The 11,031-nt window shown below is 41.8% G+C and overlaps 1 protein-coding gene across 4 annotated transcripts in view; it reads left to right on the top strand.

Annotated features, from left to right (window-relative positions):
* The window catches only part of LOC118412083 (anthrax toxin receptor 1-like), a 29,820-nt gene that overhangs the window by 5,597 nt on the left and 13,192 nt on the right, over positions 1 to 11,031 (top strand). For all 4 annotated transcript variants that reach the window (XM_035814714.1, XM_035814712.1, XM_035814713.1 and 1 more), the window contains exons 3-10: positions 1,192 to 1,263; positions 1,424 to 1,505; positions 1,778 to 1,802; positions 1,937 to 2,010; positions 2,533 to 2,601; positions 3,379 to 3,462; positions 9,862 to 9,922; positions 10,194 to 10,292. In XM_035814714.1, the coding sequence (XP_035670607.1) occupies positions 1,192 to 1,263; positions 1,424 to 1,505; positions 1,778 to 1,802; positions 1,937 to 2,010; positions 2,533 to 2,601; positions 3,379 to 3,462; positions 9,862 to 9,922; positions 10,194 to 10,292 (566 nt within the window). The remainder of the gene's footprint in view (positions 1 to 1,191; positions 1,264 to 1,423; positions 1,506 to 1,777; positions 1,803 to 1,936; positions 2,011 to 2,532; positions 2,602 to 3,378; positions 3,463 to 9,861; positions 9,923 to 10,193; positions 10,293 to 11,031) is intronic.

Raw genomic sequence — 11,031 nt, 5'->3', positions numbered from 1 at the left:
GGGAGGGGCCACTAGTTTGAAGGTATAGCCCAGCTATAGTTTGTTCTAAAAAGTAGCGGGAGGTAGATGAAAACAAAAAATCGCGCCAACTACTAGCGAATCCCCCCCTCCGAAAATTCTGCTTGGAGAATATGAGATACCAGCTTTAGCAACACGTTTCCGTGCCTGCCCCAATTCATTTTGTTATGATGCTAAGGTTATGACACAGCAGAACCAAGACAAAGCCATTTAAGCTCCAGCTGTGCTGATTTACTTATAAGGTCAGACTGGGTCTGGACAGAATGGCTCTCGTGCCGATGTGCTTCCTCCAGTACTTCCGCCTTGAGCCTGTACTTCCTGGCAGATCCGTGCAGGCTAACAGAGACTGTGCAATAAGGAAAAGCGTCCATTGCAGAGATTCAGTAAACAGATAAATTATGGCATCGATAGAAATGGTCTTTTGATGGTAATGCAGCTGGCAAACCAAATCTGCTTTTGAATGGGTTGACCTGTGACACCTGTCCAACAGAAACCGTTTGTAAATAGTTTTAGAGATGTATGATGACATGTAAAGTTACATAGAAAAATATGTAATTTAACATGTGAGATTACAGTGAATAGTTTGATCAGCTTTCTTCTGTAACTTCTCTTACCTGGTTACGTTTCTATGTCTATCAGACATCGGCTCAGAGCTTCTGACTGGAGTTACTTCTTCTCGCCGCTATATGTGCCGATGTAGGCAACATACCCTACACTGGTAGATCTTTAATGGAGTGGGCTGATTTGTGCGAAAACGGAAAAAGTTTCTCCAACACTATTGCACGATGGAGCACCAAAATGTTGAGAAGCCTGTTGGCTATAAACATTTCCTTTTAGCCATGACCTAATCAGCTGGGCAGATCAGACAGACGCCTTTTGACTTTCCAGTCAGACTTATAAATATTAGCATCAGGAAAGGCGGCACGGAAACATAACAAGGGGGTGTATGTTTCTTGAGAAAAATGGTGGATATAAATCTAGTGACACAGCAAGACACCAGGGAAATGCATAGCACATCGTAAACAAATCATGTCAGCAAATTGTACAAGTTTGTCGGTCTCGATGAGTCTGATATGAGAGAAGCAGTGTCCAGCTTCTGGACATGTGCATGTTCGTTTAGTATATTTCCTCATTTGTTCTGAAACCTTCTATTTTGTTGTTGATTCTTTTCAGCCCCAAGGTCCGTTTTTCCTTCATCACCTTCTCAGACGATGCTTCTGTTGTCATGGAGCTGTCCAACGACCCGTAAGTTTCTTTTCATAGTCCAACTGAAAATGTATATATTATATAAATTGAAAATAGAATAGTACGGTTCATGCATGTGGTATCAAACTTTCGTGACCTGCCTAATAGCAAAATACAAGCTGTGCAAGCTGATCCCCTGCAGTACCAATGTTATTCGCAGGGATGTCATCAAACATGGTCTGTCCCACCTTCGACAGATCGACACGTACGGAGGAACTTTTATGAGTCACGGTCTACGTAAGGTAACTGTTTTTTTTAAATAGAAGGTCGGAAGTCATATGACATATGTCCAGTTCCGATTTAAAAGGTTCATCATGTATGGAATGGGACTTCGTTTGAATCTGTCCGTACGGGTTTTGATAGTGCTCAGTAGTTGTGATGACCTTGCCGTGACTTTTGACTCCTGAGCCAAACACCCCGTAGATACACCACACGACGCCGTGTGCAATGTTTACGGTGTGACCAGGATGTAAGATATGATTATATATCCCACCCCCTCTCTCTCCTTCTACAGGCAAATGCTCAGATTGTGGCTCTAGGTAAGTCTTGAAAATAACTTTGATTACAAGTCTTGAGAACATCAATGTAACATATAATGTTTGTAGTCTTGCAGAAATTCCCAGGAAAGGCCCTGAATTATGTGCTAAGATTCTTTAATCATATGCTTCAATAGGCGGAGACACTGCTAGCATCATATTTGCGCTGACGGATGGAAAACTTACGGATGAGCCTCAATCGTTTAATGAGGTTAGATTGGGGTGATCTATCTATCTATCTATGTATCTATCTATCTATCTATCTATGTTTACTATTTATCTATGTTTACTATTTATCTATCTATTCGATCTGTCTATCTACTTATCTATCCATCTATTCAATCTAGTATTTATCTATCTATTTATAATACATATATGTATCATATATCTATCTATGTAACGTTATATAACAGATTTCGGCACGATCTTATGCATTCATTATCTCCCGGGCGCTGGAGTATTAGATTGCACCCAGCCGTTCTTGAGATATCACACACACACACACACACACACACACACACACACACATATATATATATATATATATATATATATATATATATATAGCCGTGACGTCTGCAGCTGTGACGTCTGCAGCTTTGAGCAGTTGCCTGGCTTACCTCCTGCTTGCTTAATGATAAAACCTATATAGAAGAGCTTCCTTGCAATGATCAAGGGAAGTGCGTTACCTAGAAAAGTATACATGTTGATATTTCATTCTTTCATTTTATAGGCAGATAAGTCTAGATCCCTGGGAGCAACAGTCTTTGCAATTGGAGTCGGAAATTATGACGACGTCCAGGTGAGATGTCTTCCTGAGTTACAGTGGAATACACCAGTCGAAGAGCCAATGCTCTAGAACACGCTTATTTTATACAACAGCGAAAACGACGCCACTTGCCTCTCCTGTGAAACTACCCTCTACATTAATGCTCATAGCAGAAAATTGGTCGACTGCAGGTCCATGGAATTGGGCATGCTTAAAGATCAAGCTTTGATGCATCTAACGATGGTCAAATTATTTGTGTTGATTGAATAATACTGTAAGAAGTTGCACACTGACGCATTCCAAGAAGAAAAAGAGAAAAACAGAAGGACACGAAAAGGCAAAAAAACAAGCACAGAAATGTCAAGACGGCGTAAACATTATCCGCATACTTTTCATGAACCATGTTTAGGCCATGCTCATTAGCAGTGTTATTACAGGCAGAGTCATCTTCGCACTCTCCTTTTTATTTGGGTTCTATTTAATCTGTCACTTACTTCATGGTGGCACGACGGAAGCCAATATTACAGGTGATTAACGATAAGTCAAGCATGCCACTGATTTTTCGAGTATCATTCAGGAATATCTAGAGTTGCCTTTAAGTATAACTAGCCGTACTTTTGTGACGTCACGACCTCTGCTAATTTGTCCCACTAAAGAGCACACAAAAGACAATTTGTTAGAATACATAGATTTGTACTTGTGAAACTTACACTATCACTTCACCGTACTACAAATGCGTAACTTACACTTATAGCATGGGAAAAATAATTTCTTTCTTTCATTTCCTCTTGTTATGAAACCACCCTACAGTTGAAATACGTGGCTGATAAACCTGCCAAGGACTATGTGTACCTTCAGCACGAGTTTGAAGCACTGGATGGCATCATTGATGTGGTAAAATAAATTCCTTGCACCTACATAGAGTTTTCCATACCAATGAAGTGCCCAGGTTCTGAACGCCATGTTGGCGTTTTTTTTATTTCTCTGGATCGTAGCTCAAGTCCACACGTCGTCTTTGTCTTGGCAAGTTTTCATGTATTGTTCTGGTGTCCGGATCCTCTTCCATGATATGTGCATTTGGAGGGTCAGAGGATCTCTGGATATCAGAAAAACATGTCACCTACGATTGACTGAAATGCAAATACTGCGTCCATGTTGACGTCCCGTCCGTTCATATTACGTATTGGCATTTTTTGGCTTTATAGGTTAAGTTCGAGAAAAAAAGTAATGTTTTCGGCTCGATAATCAGGTTGCACAGCTGTGGGTAAAAGTAAAATAACTTTCCCAACGCCAAATCAGTGTGACAATAAAAATATTGCCATGGCTACCATTTTTATTGTTTATAAGCATTAATGATTGTTGTTGTATCCTTTCGCCTGGCTGTATGTATGAAGATTGTTTTGCGCGATGGATGTTTGTCGGGCATTGCTGTTAACAAGAAAGGTGATCTCTTGTCACGAGTGACCTATTATAAATGTTTCTCATTGATTATGAGGTCCTCATTTGCATAAAAGATATCAGTTGATCTCCTCTACCTAAACAACGATGTGTTCAAGGTATGAAAGTCTTAGCAAAGAAAGCTATTGGAGAACTTTCTCATAAATTATGTAAATGTGACCCTAATTTGCACAACTTACGTCGGCATGTTCAAATTAACGTACATGTTGCTATAAAATGTCGCAAGAATGGAATGGAAAATTCGTCATTGAACACTATGATAACAATTTCTCATTAATTATGTAAATTAGATGAAATTTGCGTAATTGATTTCTACCAATATTTCTTTTTTCTAGTTACATATGTCATGTTTAAGTGCCTTAGTAGTAATGAAATACTGTGGCTTGATAAACTGTACATTATGTAGATTAGCTCTGGTTTGCATTGATAGTCCTCATTTATGGGAGGCATCTCTGAAGTTATCTACATATGAAAAATCACGTTAATCCGTCAACCCCTTCCCGAGTAATTCCCTTTCAAAAGGATGGTGCAATTGCGCACGCGCGGATGAATGGCTGTGAAATTTCGGGAATTTTTGCCAATCGGATATTATCCTTAACAGGCGGATGTTCACTCACGTCTGGGATGGAAGGATGTTAAGTCTCTACACAAGCACCACAAAGCTCTACTGGTATACAAGGCCTTGAACAATAAGTCACCACCCTACATACGTCGTATGTTTACCTATTGCAGGGACAGATCAGTCAGGACCACCAGACGTAGTGCTTCCGATCTTTTATTAGTACCTAAGCCAATGAGAGAGGTCTACAGACGATCACTGATGGACGGCCACTCTCACGAGTATGGCAAGTCTACAGGTTTACAGTTGCAGTTCTACTTTGACGGGCCTTCCTCGCCTTTCTCTTTGCCTCGACGGCTGCTACCCTCTCGGTCTCGAAGGTTGTCACGGTGGTGTTGGTCAGCTGCCACCAAGCATTGCGGTCAGAACATAGTTTTTCAAGGCTTGTTGGGTCAACATGTCCCTTCTTCAGGTAATGTTTCAGAGTGTCCTTATATCTCTTTCTCTGTCCACCCCTTGGGCGTGTCCTTTGATCCAGTTGACCAAACAGAATCTGTTTGGGAAGACGGTTATCTGGCATTCGAACACAATGCCCGGTCCATCGTAGTTGGCTACGCATAATAAGTGTCTCTATGCTACAGGAGCCAGCCTCAGCTAGCACACTAGTGTTAGTACGGTAATCTGTCCAGGAAATGTTCAGAATACGTCGTAGTGAGCGCTGGTGAAACTGTTCAAGAGTCTTAATATGCCGCCGGTAAGTAACCCAAGACTCACACCCATAAAGTAGTGTTGGAAGCACTGTGGCTTTATGCAATTGGAGCTTTGTTGCCGTCTTAAGGTTTTTGTTGTCAAAGACCCTCACCCTTAAATTTGCAAAGGCTGCACATGGCTTCCTTGCCTATGTGAGATTTCATCATCAATGTTTCCTCTGTTATTAAGGGTACTGCCAAGATAAGGGAAATGTTTGACACACTCCAGACGCACTCCGTCCAGGTGAAAGCTGACTACTGGTGGTGGTTGACCAGGAGCTGGCTGGATCATGACCTTGGTCATGACCTTGACTCATTTGTAGTCAGGCCAAGGAGTTTGTATGCTGAGTTGAACAAATCAAGGCTGGCTTGTAAGTCTGGTGCCCGGTGACAGCGTTGAGGCGTCTTAGGTTGAAAATACTGCTATCATAGCGATATCTAATAGTAACTCCTGATGGCATCTGGTCTTTTATCAGTGCTAGAACAGCAAAAAGGTATATGTCAAAGATTGTTGGCGCTAGTATGCACCCCTGTTTGACACCAGTTTTGATTGTGAATGGTTCAGTTTCTGTGCCATTACAGAGTGCCTTGGCAGTCATTCCATCATGAAGTAGTCGAAGTATTGCTATGAATTTCTCAGGGCAACCCATTCTCTTCAGAGAGCCTCGCGATTCAGTGAGTCAAAAGCCTTAGTAAGATCAATAAAGGCCATGAAGAGAGGCTGTTGCTGTTCAGTACATTTCTCTTGGATCTGTCGGGCAGAGAAGATCATATCCACAGTTCCTCTCGCCGGTCTAAAGCCAGACTGAGTTTCAGGTAATATCTCCTCGCTCAGGGGAAGGAGTCGGTTCAAGAGCACTCTCGCCAGGATTTTACCAGCCGATGACAGGAGGGCAATTCCTCTGTAGTTCCCACAGTCTGATTTGTCTGACTTGATTGGACCAAAGACTGCTTTTATAGCTTGGAAAAAGTTACGCATGTCATGTCGGCAAAGGCTTGGAGTTCCTGTGCTTTTGTTTCCCACCAGGTGTTTTTCATATCTCGAATGCGGGTTTGAACCTCGGCCTTCAGAAGGGAAAAGCGCTTAATAATATGCTTTTCTACATTGTGGTGGTCGTCTTGCCAACATACAAAAGCTTGGCGTTTCCTGTCAATCGGTTCTTGAATCTCGCTGTCATGTTCATCGAACCAATCTTCACTCACACGCTTGTGGAGGCCAATGGTGTTCTTACAGGTTTGCAACAGAACACTTTTGAGTAATTCCCATTGTTCCTCCACACTTCCTGAATGGGTAGGTCCAAGTTGACCCAGACGGTTGTGCAGATCGGAACAGCAGTCTTTCATATGGTATTTGCAATTTGTGGGTATTAAACCTCCTTCTAGTTATTTTGGGGCCCTTTCGCACTTTCTTCTTCAGGGACATATTCAATACAGAGCGAACCAGGGGGTGGTCGGTCCAGCATTCATCAGCCCCACGCATTGTACGAGTAATCCTCACATCATGCTGATCTCTCGATCTTACAATTACATAATCCAGAGGGTGCCAGTGCTTAGATCTTGGATGACACCAGGTTGTTTTGTACTTGTTCTTGAGACGGAAGAGTGTGTTAGTAATCACAAGTTTATATCGAGTGCATAGTGATAAGAGAAGTAAGCCATTTGAGTTGGCCTTTCCTATCCCATTCTTGCCGATTACTCCATTCCAGTGTGCAGCGTCACAGCCGACTCGAGTATTGAAGTCCCCTAATAGGACTATCTTGTCAGTTGGTGGAATTGACATAAGAATATTCTCAAGCTCTTCATAAAACTTCTCTTTGATCTGATCATCTGAGGTCAGGGTGGGGCCATAACAGCTTATAACTGTAGCATGTTGCCGGTTGTTAAGTTTTAGACATAGAGTCATAAGTCTTCCATTCACTCCGATTGGAAATTCCTCAAGGTCTTTGACAAGAGAATTCCGTATAGCAAAGCCAACACCATGGAGCCTTCTGTCCTCCTGGGGGAGACCTTTTCAGAAGAAAGTGAAACCTCCAGCATCTTCTTGTAGTTGGCCTTCACCTGGAAGTCGGGTTTCGCTCAAGGCGGCAATTTCTATGCCAAATCGGGTAAGCTCCCTTGCGACAAAGGCGGTGCGACGTTCTGGACGATCGCTACTCTCTCTGCCCAGAAGAGTCCTCACATTCCATGTTGCAAAGTAGAGACGCCGAGAGTCTTTCTTTGTAGGACTGTTCTTACTGCAGGGTGTAGTCCGTCGCTGTAGGACGTGCTCTGACACCATGTAGACAAGTCTGTGCGTGGTCGTTTACCGTGAAGCAGCCCCTGCGCCAGGGGTTAACCGCACTCTTGACGATAAAGACAGCTGGCCCGGTGGCCTGTCGGAGACAGGACGACTGGAGCTATCAGTTCGCTGCAGTGGATAGCCAAAAACTGGGAATACTGTCCAGCATGCCTTAACGCGTTCCACAACACGGATTTGAGGTCAGAGGTCAAAGACGCCGTTGGTCAGTAAAAGTGGCTCCTCCGCCGTCACAGATATGCCAGGATCATGGTTTGACACAGTTCAAGTCCAGAGAGTAGTAAATGAAAATAAAACGTCATGGAAATAATAATGAAACAGGCTGAGTACTGTCTCACTGAAGTGATGTCTGGGTGGGAGGGGGGTTCTCAAACCCGGGTACAGGATTCCAAGTTTTTCCTCCTAACTAGCAAACAGAAATCATAAATAAGAACAAAAAAGAACTCTAAACCCTATCTACTACTTAGTGTAGATGGTGGCCTCCAGGAACCTCCCCTGCTGAGTATTACGCTGGATTGGAATCCCCAGGGCTGGAGGTCCTGAGAGGGTAGCCATCTTGTTTGGTGACCTCTGTTTAATGTCACTAGCTTACTCTGGTTCACTTCTTTGGAATTCACTAATACCGGACGCCAGAGCTGCAACCTCAATCTCAAGTTTCAAAAGACTTCTGTCACGGTAACGATCTACGAACGTGTATGGAATCAACGAGCTAATGATTATCATTTGTTTTCATTATTATTATTCTTTCATTTATGTATGTATGTATTTAGCATTCCTTTATGATCAATAGAAAATTTGTCCTAATATGGTTAGTTGACCCCTCACCTCCTCCATGTACGCTCGACCTCCATGAAAAGCGGCCTTGAAGGCCGATGGAGTACATCGAGTTGAAATAAAGGCACAATCAAACAAACAAGTAAGCCTAATATTTCTCTCTTTTTGAGTTACATAAGGCATATTTTTGAGCACTCTAACATGAAATGCAGTGTATTTAGCCTCTGATTTGCATAATTAGCATTTCATTATGTAAAGCATCTCTGAAGCTATCTACATTCCAAACATCATGAAGATCCGTCAATCCATTCAATATTTATTCCCCCCTAAAGGGATGATGCAACTACAAATTCACGAGATTTGGGGAATTCTTGTCAAACGGTTGCAAACTATACTATTAGGCTCGCCCCTCAGGCGTCGCCAAAATGTCATTGCAGACAAAATGGCAGAACTCAAACAGATTTGAATATACTCATAAATGTGGACAGTCGGGGTCTTTTAGTGTTAAGTTGTACTGTTAACCTAAGTAAACCTGATGAGATAGGATTGTGACCAATATTTAAAAGCAATTCTTTGTATGGTCTAACCTGGTCGAGGAACCACCTAGCACAGGCAATCGCTTGCCGTCCGAGCATTGAAACAGTCCCGTGCATTTTTGCATAATTAAGACCCTCTCCCAAACAACGAAATATCTTACCAAACCAGCAAGTATTTTTTTTCAGTTCCAAAGGAACATTCATCGTCCAGTCACTTTCGTAGCTCCTGAATCTCTTTGTGAGACATACCATCCAATGTCATTTGTTACAAGCAACAAGTAGCACATCAATTTTACTAACATAACGGCGAATAACACACTATTCATCATGCTTTCGGCGTCAGATGTGTCTGTATCTGTGGTGTGCTTTGCCGGCAGCTACACTTTTTCATTTTTCTACCAGCATCACGTTATAGGGGACTTGCCTTCGATACAGAATTGTTGATTGTGGAGAGAGGAGAGGGATGGGCTCTGGCTTGCAATACCATATCCAGCACACAGTGGATAAAGACTCACTATCCGCATGGCCTCAAAAAGGCTATGGAACTACCTTTTCCCTCTGTCCGTTCTTTGTATATGGCACTGTAAAATAGGTTAATTGTCCTTTACAGTTTTAAGATCTCCCTCCGTTGTAGGTATTTGACTATGGCCATTCTGTCGACAGGAAAGGAAACTATCATATCATTATATTATTTACTCATCTGCTGAACAGTACTTAGTATAAGACTACTGACGTTATATTGCTTGCAAATGATTTTGTAATTAAATGTGATTGAGCATATAGGTGTCTAGTAGCAAAAACGCGGTCAGAGTGCTCCAAAGACGTTTTTCTTAAGTGGCAAATTTAAAAAGATAAATTGGTATTGATTATTACAACCGTAGAAGCAAACCATTTGCTACATTTCTTCCCACCACCTCTTAGGTCGTTAACAAATCCTGTATAGAAATCGTGTCCGCGGACCCGCCATATGTGTGTGCTGACAGTAAGTATACATATACTAGTGCTACTACTACAGTATATTTACTATAGTATGATATGTATATGTATATGTATTGCAACTTCAAACCATTTCGCTTTCTTACTTCAAAGGGACCTCGTCCATAATAGTCCATGACTGTCGATCCCAAAAAGCAAGCTATTATGTTGTTTGTGCTTCAGCACATGATATGTGGAATACATATTAAAAAAAAAAGATTTAGAAAAAATTGTGTCTACCTTCCGAATATGTAACATGTGTATGTCCTTTTTTCTAGCCGTGTTTGAGGTAGATATTTGGGGAAATGGCTTCAGAAAAACCGACAATATATCGAACGTCTTCTGCAACTTCAGATTGAACGACACAGACAACCAAGGTACATAAATTATACAAGTATTCAACCCTATCCACACTGGGCTTCCTTAGCATTCCCCGGACTGGGGGGAGGGGTCATTCGGCCCTCTTCATAATTTCGAAATCTAAACGGCTAACAGTAAGATCACCGAATTTGCAGGGCGTAATGGGCTTGTTAAAGGTACACTATGTAAGATTTTGGCCACAAATTTGAAATATTCTAGATAACAAATTCAACGTAAATGATCTATACATTGTCAACCATTTTTCAGAATATTTGAGCCATAATTTCATACTCCTGGTGTTTATGAGATTTATATTACTTATGTCATGTCCTGACTCCATGTCCACGTGCTTAGGCCAATACATATGTAACGCTCTAAAAAAGAGAGAATGCGTTGTAACAAACTGAAACGTTAAAGTTGTATATGACAATATGTCAATACGCCATTTACGTTCATATTCCTGTAGGCATAGACCTTAGAGTTAGACGGGACAAGTATCATTGTATTAATTGATATACAGTGGAAGCCAGTTAATTGCAGGTCGGATAAACGAACATTTCGGTCAATCGCTTGAAATCCCCCAATCCCCAACCGGCTCGCATTCACACCATAGTTAGTGACTTCGCTATCTGCATGACGAAAAGTCACCAGTGCCGGATAATTGCACGAAATTTTGTCAAACATCGTCGAAAATTATCGTACGCGGTAAACATAAGCCGATAACTTCCTGTGTACAGGCACAATGCCGACAACATG

Source organism: Branchiostoma floridae, chromosome 3 (genome assembly GCF_000003815.2).
Source record: "Branchiostoma floridae strain S238N-H82 chromosome 3, Bfl_VNyyK, whole genome shotgun sequence".
Lineage (NCBI taxonomy): Eukaryota > Metazoa > Chordata > Leptocardii > Amphioxiformes > Branchiostomatidae > Branchiostoma > Branchiostoma floridae.
This window is presented reverse-complemented; position numbering and strand designations above follow the sequence as displayed.